At 34.8% G+C, this 14,771-nt stretch overlaps 1 protein-coding gene across 2 annotated transcripts; it reads left to right on the forward strand.

The window, feature by feature from the left end:
• Window positions 1-2,591: 2,591 nt before the first annotated feature.
• Window positions 2,592-11,555, forward strand: LOC135126160 (TBC1 domain family member 31). Of its 2 annotated transcripts, XM_064051998.1 has the most exons (9): window positions 2,592-2,653; window positions 2,712-2,909; window positions 2,954-3,386; window positions 3,434-3,582; window positions 3,634-4,075; window positions 4,118-4,472; window positions 10,048-10,680; window positions 10,737-11,119; window positions 11,164-11,555. In XM_064051998.1, exons 2-9 carry the CDS (start codon window positions 2,836-2,838, stop codon window positions 11,410-11,412), a joined length of 2,718 nt encoding a protein of 905 aa, XP_063908068.1. In that variant the 5' UTR covers window positions 2,592-2,653; window positions 2,712-2,835; the 3' UTR covers window positions 11,413-11,555. The 2 variants fall into 2 exon arrangements, with proteins under 2 accessions (XP_063908068.1, XP_063908067.1); XM_064051997.1 differs by having other exon boundaries at window positions 2,598-2,909.
• Window positions 11,556-14,771: the final 3,216 nt, after the last annotated feature.

A 14,771-nucleotide genomic window follows, 5' to 3' on the forward strand; every position in this document is an offset into this window, starting at 1 on the left:
ACATAACAATCATAGTATCAAGTGTGAATGCCCCTTTATCCTAGCAACCAATCACGATCATCGAGAAACGTCAAATTTCCGTACCTAACCTAAATTAACCCCAACGCGAATATTCTTGGAACTGGGGCAAGAATGGCACTCTAGGACTGCGGAAACCCGAAATAGACTACAAGAAACTCTTCGACTTGAAGCCCCCTCAGAGAAACGGGTAACAAATAACTGTGTCCTTTTTTCCACTACAATCAGTTTCAGCCTAATCCTCAACCTGCATCACACCGAACAAAACTCGCAGAAAATCCGCTTCATTAACAGTTCGTTCCATAAAAGCGGCCAGTTTCTGGTTCTCGCAGACAACGAAGGCAACATTTTCGTCATAGATTTCAGCAGCCACAAGTTCTGGAACCTCCCAAGAATACTCAGCTCATGCACAATAATCAAATTTTTGCAGCCCCACTCATGCCTGTCCTAATGTAAATAGTACTGAAGTTTTCATTTGTTGGCAAACCTTAACTGCAAAATCCACATTTCCTTACAAAAATTTACCATAATAAAAAATCTTCACGATTGAGATCCGGGTGGGCGGGGTTCATTTTTGGCTTTTTTTTTCTTAACATACTTAGTACTCTTTGAACAACATGATACTCAAAACATATGTTTTTAATTTCTTGTAAAGAAATATGTATTTTGCAGTTAAGCTCCGCCCCCTTTGTTCACGGCGAATAAAAAAATGATTACAATTGAGACAGGGCGGGTGGGCGGGCCTACATTTTGCCTTTTTTGTTTGAATATGTGTGGACTTCTTTTCGCTACATGAAACATGTTTAAACTGGAAAATTTGTATAAGGAAATGTCAATTTTGCATTTAGGCTCCGCCCCATTGTTGCAAAATCCATATTTCCATCCAGAAATGTACCATTTTAACCATGTTTTAAGTTTCTTGTTACGAAAAGATGGCTATGGAGAAAAAAGGCAAAATGTAAGCCCCGCCCACCCGTCCTATCCCTATTCTGATGTTTTTTTATTCGTCGTGAGCCAAAAAGGCGGAGTTTAACTGCAAAATCCTTATTTCTCTACGAGAAATTAAAAACATGTTTTTGAGTATCGTCTTATTCAAAGAATACTATTTATATTAACAAAAAATTAAGCCAAAGATTAGGCCCCACCCATACCCGCCCCGATCTCAATTCTCAATTGTGATGAATTTTTCATTCGTTTGTTAGACCAAAGGGCGGGGCTTAATTGCAAGATCCAAATTTGTCTACAAGAATTTACCATTTTAAACATGTTTTAAGTTTCTTGTTCTGAAAAGACGACTGCGTATATTAAGAAAGAAGGCAAAATATATGCCCCGCCCACCCACCCTGTTTTAATTCCGATGATTTTTTTATTGGTCGTAAGCCGAGGGGCGGAGCTTAATTGCAAAATCGTTATTCTTTCTCGTCAAGAAATTGCCACGTATGACATGTTTTTGAGTATCGTGTTATTCAAAGAATACTATTATTCAAAGATCAAGCGCCACCCATACTTGCCCTCATCTAAATAGTAATGAAGTTTTCATTCGTTGGCAGACCTAGGGGCGGAGCCTAATTGCAAAATTCATATTTCCTTACAAAAATTTACCATTTTGAACGTGTTTCAAGTTTCTAAGAATAAAAAAAATCATCACAATCGAGATAGGGTGGGTGGGCGGTGTTTAAATTTTGGATTTTTTTCTTAATATACATAATATTCTTTGAACAACACAATACTCAAAAACATGTTTTTAATTTCTTGTAAAGAAATAATAATTTGCAGGTAAACTTCGCCCCCTTGGTTCACGGTGAATAAAAAAATCATTACAATTGAGACAGGGTGGGTGGGCGGGCTTATTTTTTTGTTTTGTTTTAGTATGCGTAGACTTTTTTTCACAACATGAAACTTACAAAGTCCATATTTCCCTGCAAAAATGTACCCTTTTAACCATTTTTTAAGTTTCTTGTTGTGAAAAGATGGCTATGTATATAAAGAAAAAAGGCAAAATATAAACCCCGCCCACCCGCCCTATCTCAATTCTGATGATTTTTTTTATTCGTCGTGAGCTAAGAAGGCGGAGCTTAACTGCAAAATCTGTATTTCTCTACAAGTTAGTCATAATACCTAATATGATTTTGAGACGAATAGGTGATTAATTGGCTTAATATTAGAGGACCTCATTACCTCCATCAATATTTGATTTTCGTGCAATTAGTGCTGTCAACCAGAAAAATGCCCCCCCCCCCTACTTCAGGGTATTTTCCTTCAAGTCGGCAGCATTGCTCATTACCGCAATTTGATTGGTTGAAAATCCAAGGTCAACAACGTAACGGCGAAAGCTAAGCTTAAGCAACGAGTGGTTTGTAGATTGTAAATATTTGAGAAATAAATTGTACTTTAAGTGATATGCTATACTAAAAATACACGAGTGTATTTATGTTTTCATTGAATTTTCCTGACGTCTCTCAAAGTGATATCGGAGTAATTCGCTCTCTTCGCTGATATTTCTTTGAACGGTTACTTTGTTTTATGAGCTTTTATTTACTTTATTCATTCACGAATGTAATTTAATTCACGGATTTTAAATAAATTGTTTTGACAAAGCGCATTCTGATTTTTATCAGTCGAATCGATAAGAAAGGTGAGTGACCGCTTACATAACAATCATAGTATCAAGTGTGAATGCCCCTTTATCCTAGCAACCAATCACGACCATCGAGAAACGTCAAATTTCCGTACCTAACCTAAATTAACCCAAACGCGAATATTCTCGGAACTGGGGCAAGAATGGCACTCTAGGACTGCGGAAACCCGAAATAGACCATGAACCTGAATCTGAGCAAGCAGAGCCGCATCTACAAGAAACTCTTCGACTTGAAGCCCCCTCAGAGAAACGGGTAACAACTAACTGTGTCCTTTTTTCCACTACAATCAGTTTCAGCCTAATCCTCAACCTGCACCACACCGAACAAAACTCGCAAAAAATCCGCTTCATTAACAGTTCGTTCCATAAAAGCGGCCAGTTTCTGGTTCTCGCAGACAACGAAGGCAACATTTTCGTGATAGATTTCAGCAGCCACAAGTTCTGGAACCTCCCAAGAATACTCAACTCGTGCACAATAATCAAATTTTCGCATTTCAAAGAGAACGAAATTCTAGTGGGGGCGCACACCGGGCGGATCTCCGTAGTAGACATCCAGACGGGCTTTCTGTCAGCGGAACTAGTGGGGCACGAGTGCCCCGTGTCCTACGTTTCGTTCGCCAGTGACTTTTTGTGTCTCACGTCGTCCATAAACGAAGCGATATTGTGGAATCTCGAAACAAACACGAAAATACAGGTGTTGAATTTAACACACAGTTGTACCTTGAAATATGTAGGTGTAACATTTACGCGTTTTCAAATAACCAAAATCCGTTGTAGGTTTCTTTCATTCCAGTCACGAACGACATCCTCACCTGTTTCAACGACGATTGCATCCAAATTTGGCAATTTGGCACGTTCGAAGTCAAAAATAACATACCACCTCTTGTGTGGTTCAACCATGAGGTGAAAAATATCACATTTACGTTGTACGTTGTTGCTAAATTTTACGAAATCACACTTAACGATTTTTCTTGAAGAGACGGTAAAATCATGGTGCTTGGCTGCCGCCCCCACCACCTCGCCCTCTTCCTCCTAAGCACTTTCAAGCTACTCAAGTTCATCACCCTCCCCGAGTACGTACAGACGCTCAAACACGTCGATTTCGTCCCCCAGCCCAACGACGGCGGCTCCAATAAGCTCGTCGCCGTGTTGTCGGGTCGCGGCTCCGTCCATTTCTACGACTTCGAGCAGAACATCATCGTCAGCGAGCTGGTGGCGGACTACGAAATCTCCAAGTACGATTTCTCGAGCAAAAGCAACTTCTTCGTGTGCTTGCTGTGCTCGGGTGACGTTAATATCTACGACGTGGTGCACTACATCGTGGTTCCTGTTAAATTGAGAGCTGTGAGGGCGGAGACGCCGGGTCGTAGTGTCCGATTAAAGAAGTGTTTGGAAAAAATGGGTGTGGTTAAGGAGAAGGTGAGTTGGCGCGGACCGCAGACTAAACCTAATGGTTAGCAGATTAGGGAGATTCTCGAGATCGAGAAGCTGCGGATGATCCTGAAGGAGTGCGGGGAGTATCCGGATAGTTATAGGAAGAAAATATGGGAGCATTTGTTGGAGCTTCCAAACAATAAGCGACAATACAACGCCATTATTAATAATAGAATGATTATTTCGTTCGACGGGTTGTGCCAAAAGTATCCACTACAAGACAAGAGGTGTCTTAAAAATCTCAAACAGTTATTGGATAATTTGGTCACGTGGTGTCCGTTTTTCTTCCATGTTGACTACCTGCCACTATTTGTGTTCCCGTTTGTGAAAGTCTTCGCTAACAAGCCGCTCACGTGTTTTGAGGCGGTTTGCACTATTATTAGTAAGTGGAAGGTCATACCATTGTTTAAGTACATATATTATAGTTGGACAACCTAATACAAATTTTACTTCGCCTAAATAGTGAGCTTTAGGACAAGGAATCCAGGGGGCGTGGGACAAATTTTTCGTCAACGCGCATTTTCACTACAGTGAGCCAACGTATTAGGTTTATTTTACTCTAAATCAGATGGCGCCATCAAACATTAGCAAAGGCAAACACCCTTCACTCTGCTCTTATACGAGGAGTTATCCATAAATCCATAATTAACGTTGTTCCGTAAACAGTAATGTGTATAAACATATATGTACAAAATACGAAAATATACTTGACATAAAAAATATGAAGTAACGCGTTGTAACGTGATACGAAAGAATTGAATTTAAATGAATTTGACGCCTATTTTTATTTGACTATATCTGAAGACTGACAGAAACTTTCCAAGGGTTTTTAAACTGGTATAATTGTTTAGTTTTACAAGATTAAAGTAAAACAAGATTTTAAGTAAAATTTAGATTCGTGGTGTTACAAAAATATTAACACAAAATGAAAATATATGTTCAAAGTAAATAACAGAATGACATAAACTTTCGGCGTTAACATTACAAATAATTACAAGAGAGAAAAAAACGCATTAAGAAATTAAGAGGCATGTTTGTAATATCGAGGCTGCTTTGAAGACTGTTTGTTTCTATGAAAAACAATTGCTGTTATCGGACATTTTGGTAGATTTTGTTCCAAAAATACGAGATAACTAATTGTTTCTTCAACTAGTTTCCGTAACTTCTAAAATTTAAAAAGGATACGCCGTTCTGCTGTAATAAAATCTAAAATAAGGTCAAAATCACACTAATATTACAACTGATTTTGTTAACCACATGAATATAATTTACATTAAAATAAGTTACAGACATTGTTTGAAATGTTTATTATAGTTCGAAAACAAGATAAAATAAATAAATAAATAAAATGTGCAGTTTATAAACGTCAGAATTTTAGTATAAAAATAATCATGTTTGAAGCTTTATTTTGTCTGTTCGATTTTATTGGGTGTATTGGGCCTCTCTCGGGATATAACACCGACATCAGTGCACCGACCCAACGTTCTTCAACCGATGGGATGATTTATTACTTCCGTTATGCTAGCCCTACACACAGCGATTTGGTTTTCGGATTTTCGGCTAGATCTGCACAGTTAACTCTTTGCGCACTGCACACTGACATAGAGTATTTTGTTCACGCGAGCATCAAAAATATTACGCCGAAAGCACTTCTTCAAGTGTTATTTTTTTTTAAGATGTCATATTTGTCAGCGTTTCCAAAATTTTCTTCTTTGCACAGGTCAACTAATTTTTCGTAAACCGCATTTTAAAATTTTTGTTATTGTATTTTTTACTTTTTAATTTTCTAAGGCATGAAAAAATCCCTTACAGGTTTCTATGAATTTATTAACGAAATCAACTGATAACTTGCGCGCCATTTTGTGTTAATTAATACCAGTAGTGATTATGATAATTTTATAATTATCATTTTAATGAAATTGTGTTCTTCACTTCGCGAACGACAGCAAACAATTTAAAATTACCGCTAGTCAAGCACCTGAAAATCCATCTCTCCCAAATATGTCTTTCTTGGTACGATTTGTAATCCGAAGTCTCCCTCCACATACAACTTTTCGTCGCCTGAAAACTTGTTTGATCTACAGACTAAAATACACTCAGGCCAATATCGGCTTTAAGCCATTTATCTATAAACCAATATTCGTTAGAGTTGATCTGATACACATCCACTACGAAGAACTAACCCATTTCGACCACTGGACTTTACAACGAATAAGTGAACAAAGTTCTTGAACATCTTAACGATTTAATACATAATGTTCCCGAATGACAAAATTTACATTTCAAATTGTATTATCAAATTACACTCTCCAAAATTTGTCACGAACAATGACATGACGCAATCTCCAAATTTTACAATAGTAAAATTGTAGTTTCGCCCCGTTTACGGTTTATGCATCCGTGTCGAGTTTTCACCTTAGACGTCAAGATTTTTGGAAAAAAATCAACATTTTCCAATTTATAATGTTATTTAAATTTTAAAAAGTAGAATAGTCCTGATCTTGTGATTTATACCTAAATACGCTATTGGGATTTTTCGGCTTGTCGATTTCTCGATTTTTCAACTTTAAATGTCTCAATTTTTCAATATTTCAATTTTGGGCTTTTCCGATTCCTCCATTCCTTAAATTTTCTATTTCTCGATTTTTTTATTTTTCGATTTATCAATCTTACGATGTTTCAATGATACGATTTCTCAATTTTTGTCCTCTTCAATTTTACGGTTTTTAAATACTTGGATTTTTCAATTTTTCAAATTTTCACGTTTCTAAATTTTCAGTTCGCCGATTTCTAAAGTATTTTTTTTATTTGTCCATTTCTGGATTTCCTAAAGTTTCGACTTTTCACATTTTCAATTCTTCAATTTTTCGATTTTTTAAGATTACGATTTTTCAATTTTGCTTTTTTAGATTTTCGATTTCTCAATTTTCCAATTTTTTAATTTCTCAATTTTTTGAATATTTCTTTCAGTTATGAGATTTTTCAATATTTCAATTTTTCGACTTTTCGATTTTTGAATTGATGGATTTTTTTTGATTTCTCGCTTTTTTCCTTTTTGGATTTTCAATTTATTGTAAACTTTAGATTTTTCAATTCTGCGACTGTTTAATGCTTCGATTTCTCAATTTTTAAACTTTTCGATGTTTTAATATTTCATTTTTTAAAATTCTAGGTTTTTCGATATCTCGAGTTTTCAGTTCTTCGATATTTCAATTTTTCGGTTTTTTGATTTTTAATTTTTGATTTTCCAGTTTTTCTTTTTTAAAATTTTTCGATTATTAAATTTTTTAATTTCTCAATTTATCGAATTCAGATGTTTCGTTGTTTTGATTGTTCAATTTCTCAATTTTTCTTTTTTAACTTTCCTTTTCGGCTTCCGACTCCTCAGTTTCTCGATCCTCCGATTTTTCGATTTCTCGAAGTCTCAGTTTTTGAATTTTTCGATGTTTCGATTTTTGGATTTCTCGGTTTTTCGATTTTTTTCTTTTGAGCTTTTCAATTTCTGGATTTTCGAATTTTTCAATGCCCCGATTTTTCAATTTTTCAGATTGAATTGGATTTCTCGATTCTTCAATTTTGCGTATTCATTGTTTTAAATTTTAGTTTTTTCGATTTCTCGATTTTTTGACTTTTCAGTTCTTCAGTATTTAAATTTTTCAATTTTTCAAATTTTTGCGTTAAATTTTCAGTTTTCTGATTTTTCAATTAATCTATTTTTGATTTTCCCACTTCTCAAAGTTTCGATTTTTCAGTTCTTCAATTCTTCGATTTTTCGACTTCGCTTCATTGGTTTGTCGATTTCTCAATTTTTGGATATTTCTTTCAGTTTTGATATTTTTCAATACTTCGATTCTTTCATTTTTCGACTTCTAGATTTTTCTATTTTTTAGTTTTGGATTTTCAGTTTTTTGTTTTTTATTTCAATTTCTCAATTTTTCAACTTTTTTATATTTTAATTTTTAAATTTCTAGATTTTTCGGTTTCTCGAGTTTCCAGTTCTATATTTTAATTTTTTTAATTTCCGAATGTTTAAATTTTTTGAGATCTCAATTCATTGAGATTCGGATGTTTCAATGTTTTGATTATTCAATCTCTCGCTTTATCAATTTTTCCATATTTAAGTTTTCGATTTTTCGATTTTGGCCTATTTCGGTTTCTCAATTTTTTGATTTTTCGACTTCTCGATTTTTCGACTCCTCGATTTTTTTGTCTTTTGATTTTTCGATTTCTCGATGTCTCAATTTTTGAATTTTACAATGTTTCGATTTTTCAATTTGTTGGTTTTTCGATTTTTTGCTTTTCGGTTTCTCGATTTTTCGATGTTTCGATTTTTGATTTATCCGATTTTTCAATGGTCCAATTTTTTAAATTCTCGACTTCTCGATTCGTTGATTTTTCAGTTTTTCGATGATTAAATTTTAGATTTTTTTTTTTTTTTGATTTTTTGATGTTTGGATTTCTCCATTTTTCAGTTTTAGGATATTTTAACTTTTCAATGTTTTAAATTTTAGATTTTTCGATTTTTCAGTTCTTCAATATTTTTTTATTTTTCAAATTTTGACGTTTCTGAATTTTTAGTTTTCGGATTTCTCAATTAATCTATTTTTTTATATTCCCATTTCTCCACTTCCTAAAGTTTCGATTTTTCAGTTCTTCAGTTCTTCAATTTTTCGATTATTCAGGTTTTTGATTTTTCAATTTTTCGATTTTTTAAGTTTGCGATTTTTAGACTCTGCTTTTTTGACTTTTCTGTTTCTCAATTTTTTAATTTCCTAATTTTTTGATATTTCGTTCAATTTTGTGATTTTTCAGTTTTTCGATTTCTCAATTTTAACTTTTCAATTTTTGAAATTATTAATTTTTTTCGATTTTTTGAGTTTTCAGTTCTTCTATATTTCAATTTTTCAATTTTCGGAATTTTTAAATTTTCGATTGTCCAATTTTTTTTTATTTTTCGATTTTCCAATTTTTCGATGTTTTGATTTTTGAATTAACCGATTGTTCAATTTCTCGATTTTTAAATTTTAGATTTTCCAATTTTAATTTTTTTGATTTTTTTATGTTTCGATTTCTCGATTTTACAATTTTCCCATATTTGAATTTTTCAGTGTTTTAAATTTTCGATTTCGAGGATTTACTGTGTTACAGTAGTCATCAGTCATTACTCATCAAGAACGATTATTGCTGTGCGTTAAAATGCCTACATACTGAAAAGCACGTACATACAAGACACATTTAAGGCTGTTTTAGTATAATTTTTGCAATTTTAAATTTATTTCTTGATGTCTAAATCGTATATATTTAAATGGTGATGAATATTTTGTGATACAATCTTAGGATAAAATGCATTTTAGTTTCAAAGCTAATATGTATTTAATGACTTGACTACTGTTAATAAAAAAAATACGTAAGAAGATGTTCATATTGAATTAATTTGGTGTTCATAGTTTGATGATAACTCATAGTTATTCTGGAGGCAAATTAGATGACTTGTTACTTATTAATTAAAGTAGTGGACGTTTAATTTCGTACCTTTAAAGTGGACGAAGGGACGCATATTTGTTAACCATGCAGTTCATGGATAATATTAAATTTTTACCGCGATAATATTAAATTTTTGTTACCTTAACCTTGAAACAGGTATGCACTACATATGCATATATTACATATATGTAAAGTCTTCAACACGTACGTTTGCTTATTTTGTGACTGCTCCCCGTACAACGTACTGATTAATACGTCCGTTTACTACCTTATCGACATCACGTGCTTACGGACTATTTTTACCCCCTTTCGTAAGGTACCGCCACTTCATAGTGAAGCGAGTGAGATGTAAAATATATATTCATTCTTTTCTACATGGGAAAGTGATTGTCCGTATAGGTTGTCCTACTATAATATACTTAAACAATGGTCATACTTAATATAAGTCAGTTCTACCAACTGAAATATTTCAGTCAATTGGTGCCAATTCTGGTTTGAGTACTTCCCGCTACCTCCTATTAATATTCTCGCCATGGTCGAAAACGTCCTCATGGAGCACGACCCCGAACTCCTCGACCACCTCACCAAGAAAAACATTACAGCTGAAATATACGCGTGGCCCATTTTAAAAACCACGTTTTCCGAAATTTTAGCAGCGCCCTCTTGGAGAGTCTTCTGGGACCATGTTCTGACCAATGAGCCTTCGTTTCTGCTGTGTGGGGTTGTCGCCTACAATATTTTACACAGGGCGGTTTTATTCAGTCTTAAAGATGAGAAACAGTTTCGCTGCTTTTATAACACCCATCACCCTGTAGATGTAAAGAGGTTGCTAGCCAAAAGCTACCAAATTTTAGCCAATACGAGTGCCTCGATTCATCCGCGCCAATATTTAAATATGTTCCAAAAAATTAAAATGGGGGAGTACCCGAACTTTTGTGACTATCCGAAAACGATCGTAGATATGAAAGCGGCGAAAAGTAGAGAGATGACCGAGGAAGCGGGGAAGTTGAAACGGGACGAAGTTGATTTGTTCAGACAGCGATTAGTGAGTTTGGACAGGTTGCAGGATTTTGGGGTGCAAGAGGAAGAGAATAGGCGGATTTTAGGTAAATTATCTGATACTACACCGAAGTGATAAAATAGTGGCGCTTGTGTTTGACAGAAATGGAAAACGCCATCAGAAAGCAGTTGTTAGAAGAGCAAGACCGCGTTCAAACCCACTACGAAAGAATTGCGAAATTACGCGAACAGTTCAACGCAGAAGATAAAGTGGTGGCGTCCCTCAAAAACAAAATCGCTAAAGAAGAACAAAAGAAAAGTCGCCAGAAGTATTTGAACAGTCTTTTAAACGATGTCAGTTTTCAGAAAAAAGAAAAAGATTACGAGCTGACGAAAGTCGAAGATGAGCTGCTGCGTAATTATTCGCAGTTATTGAAAAATAAGTACAAAATAGAGAAATTGTTGCCTGACGGAACTTCGACCAGTACGACACCTGCGTCTACCATTGACAAGCATCAACAAGATTTGGCCAATGAGATTAGAACCGTAAGTCGAAATCGTCGCGTTTCTCTCATAATTTCCCTTTCCAGGTGAGCAGTTTCGACAAGCCGCAAACGTATTTGAAAGATCTTAACCTAACAACGGGTTTGGAAGCCATGGATAATCTAATTAAAAAAATTGAAGATGAACTAGAAAAGGAGAAACGTGGCGTTGTCGATGAAAGTGCCGCCAATCGGCGAGTCCTGGAGCTACAAGTAGAAACGAGAGAGCTTGCAGCGGAAGTTAATAATTTGATTAAGTTATTGGCGGAGTCCAGAAGCGTGGAGTTGAACGAATAACTTAAGTACCTGCACTTTTTACACGTTTTATATTTATATTTTTATGTGTCTTGTTGAATTTTATTTTTTTCTGTGTTCATCGATCTCGTATTTGCACTGTGATATTGTTATTTTAAGCAGATTACATCTTTTTTATATAAAAATACCAAGAATTAAATCATCCCGTCCCCATATCGTGCGTAAACGCGGGTTTATAAGAACGGTATGAACGTAAAGTGGGGTTTACAACTTGTTGAAGTTGCTTCCGCTAACGTAAGTTTTAGAGCTGAAAATTGTCATTTATAGACTCTGTTGCCAAGTTGCCGTTGATAGTAACTTTGATGTTAACTTTTAGGGGTTATAGGAGAAAAGTGGCGGATTTAGGTTGATTACTACAAAAATTTATCATTTTGGACATTTTTATGTTTCTTGTCGAAATAAGTCTACACATACTAAGAAAACAAGGTAAAATGTCAGCCCGCCCACCCGCCCTGTCTCAATTGTGATGATTTTTTTTATTCGTTGTCAGACAAGAGGGCGGAGCTTAACTGCAAAATCCTTGTTTCTATACGAGAAATTAGAAACATGTTTTTGAGTATCGTGTTGTTCAAAGAGTACCATGTATATTAACAAAAAATTAAAAGCAAACTTTAAGCCTTACGCTGTTCTGAAAAGACGACCACGCACATATGAAAAAAAGGCAAAATATAAGCCCCGCCCACCCACCCAATCTCAATTCTCATGATTTTTTTTTATTGGTCGTAAGCCGAGGGGCGGAGTTTAATTGCAAAACCGTTATTATTTCTCTACAAGAAATTACCACGTAAGACATGTTTTTGAGTTTTTCAAAAAATACTATGCATATTAAGAAACAATGAAAGCCAAATATTAAGCCCCACCTATACCTGCCCCATTCGTTGGCAAACCCAGGGGCGGAGCCTAATTGCCAAACCCATATTTCCTTACAAAAATTTACCATAATGAAAAAATCATCACGATTGAGATAGGGTGGGTGGGCGGGGTTTATTTTTGGCTTTTTTTCTAAATATACATAATATTCTTTGGACAATACGATACTCAAACACATGTTTTTAATTTCTTGTAAAGAAATAAGGATTTTGCAGTTAAGCTCCGCCCCCTTTGTTCACGGCGAATAAAAAAATCATTACAACTGACAGGGCGGGTGGGCGGGCTGACATTTTGCCCTTGTTGTTTTAATATGTGTAGACTTCTTTTCGCTACATGAAACATGTTTAAAATGGAAAATTTGTATTAGGAAATGTCAATTTTTGTATTTAGGCTCCGCCCCATAATTGCAAAATCCATATTTCCTTCCAGAAATGTACCATTTTAGACACGTTTTAAGTTTCTTGTTATGAAAAGATGCCTATGTAAATAAGGAGAAAAAAAAAGGCAAAATATAAGCCCCGCCCACTCGCCGTATCCCCATTCTGCTGATTTCTTTTATTCGTCGTGAGCCAAGAAGGCGGAGTTAAGTGCCAAATCCTTATTTCTATACGAGAAATTAAAAACATGTTTTTAAGTATTCAAAGAATACTATTTATATTAACAAAAAAAATAAGCCAAAGATTAGGTCCCACCCATATCCACTCCGATCTCAATTCTTAATTGTGATGAATTTTTCATTCGTTTGTCAGATCGAGGGGCGGGGCTTAATTGAAAGATCCATATTTGTCGACAAGAACTTACCATTTTAAACATGTTTTAAGTTTCTTGTTCTGAAAAGACGACTGTGTATATTAAAAAAGAAAGCAAAATATATGCCCCGCCCACCCACCCTGTCTCAATTCTGATGATTTTTTTATTGGTCGTAAGCCGAGGGGCGGAGCTGAATTGCAAAATCGTTATTCTTTCTCGGCAAGAAATTGCCACGTTTGACATGTTTTTGAGTATCGTGTTATTCAAAGATTAAGCGCCACCCATACTTGCCCTGATCTAAATAGTAATGAAGTTTTCATTCGTTGGCAGACCTAGGGGCGGAGCCTAATTGCAAAATTCATATTTCCTTACAAACATTTACCATTTTAAACGTGTTTCAAGTTTCTAAGAATTAAAAAAAAAATTGTTTTTTTTTTCTTTTTTTTTTTTCTTAATATACATAGTATTCTTTGAACAACACGATACTCAAAAACATGTTTTTAATTTCTTGTAAAGAAATTATAATTTGCAGATAAACTTCGCCCGATTGGTTCACGGCCAATGAAAAAAATCATTACAATTGAGACAGGGTGGGTGGGCGGGCTTACATTCTTCCTTTTTGTTTTAATATGTGTAGACTTTTTTTCACAACATGAAACATGTTTAAAATGGAAAATTTGTATAAGGAAATGTCAACTTTGTATTTAGGCTCCGCCCTATAATTGCAAAATCCCATATTTCCTTCTAGAAATGAACCATTTTAGACATGTTTTAAGTTTTTTGTTATGAAAAGACCACTATGTATATTAAGAAAAAAGGCAAAATAGGTATAAGCCCCGCCCACCCTCCCTATCTCAATTCTGATGATTTTTTTATTCGTCGTGAGCCAAGAAGGCGGAGCTTAACTGCAAAATCCTTATTTCCTTACGAGAAATTAAAAACATGTTTTTGAGTACCGTGTTGTTCAAGGAATACTATGTGTATTAACAAAAAAATTAAGCCCCACCCATGCCTGCTCTGATCTAAATAATAATGAAGTTTTCATTGGTTGGCGGACCTAGAGGCGGAGCCTAATTGCAAAATCCATATTTTCTTACAAAAATTTGCCATTTTAAACGTGTTTTAAGTTTCTAAGAATAAAAAAATCATCACAATCGAGATGGGGTGGGTGGGCGGGGTTTATATTGGCTTTTTTCTTAATGTACATAGTATTCTTTGAACAACACGATACTCAATAACATGTTTTTAATTTCTTCTAAAGAAATAATAATTTGCAGATAAATTTCGCCCCCTTGATTCAAAGCGAATGAAAAAAATCATTACAATTGAGACAGGGTGGGTGGGCGGGCTTACATTTTTCCTTTTTGTTTTAGCATGTGTAGACTTTTTTCACAACATGAAACTTAAACCATGTTCAAAATGGAAAATTTGTATAAGGAATGTCAATTTTGCAATTAGGCTCCGCCCCTTAATTGCAAAATCCGTATTTCCTTGCAAAAATGTACCATTTTAACCATGTTTTAAGTTTCTTGTTGTCAAAAGATGGCTATGTATATGAAGAAAAAAAAGGCAAATTATAAGCCCCGCCCACCCGCCCTATCTCAATTCTGATGATTTTTTTTATTCGTTGTGAGCCAAGAAGGCGGAGCTTAACTTCAGAATCCGTATTTCTCAACAAGAATTAAAAAACATGTTTTTGGTATCGTGTTCAAAGAATACTA

This window comes from Zophobas morio, unplaced genomic scaffold (genome assembly GCF_036711695.1).
Source record: "Zophobas morio isolate AGI-343-1 ecotype UQ-CSIRO unplaced genomic scaffold, CSIRO_AGI_Zmor_V1 ptg000010l, whole genome shotgun sequence".
NCBI lineage: Eukaryota > Metazoa > Arthropoda > Insecta > Coleoptera > Tenebrionidae > Zophobas > Zophobas morio.

Excerpts from the sequence above, each read along its gene's own strand:
- LOC135126160 (XM_064051998.1), top strand. The coding sequence starts at position 2,836 with ATGAACCTGAATCTGAGCAAGCAGAGCCGCATCTACAAGAAACTCTTC. Across the intron at positions 3,583-3,633 it reads AAAAATATCACATTTACGTT|AGACGGTAAAATCATGGTGC; the intron begins GTACGTTGTTGC and ends TTTTTCTTGAAG. Across the intron at positions 4,076-4,117 it reads TGGGTGTGGTTAAGGAGAAG|ATTAGGGAGATTCTCGAGAT; the intron begins GTGAGTTGGCGC and ends AATGGTTAGCAG.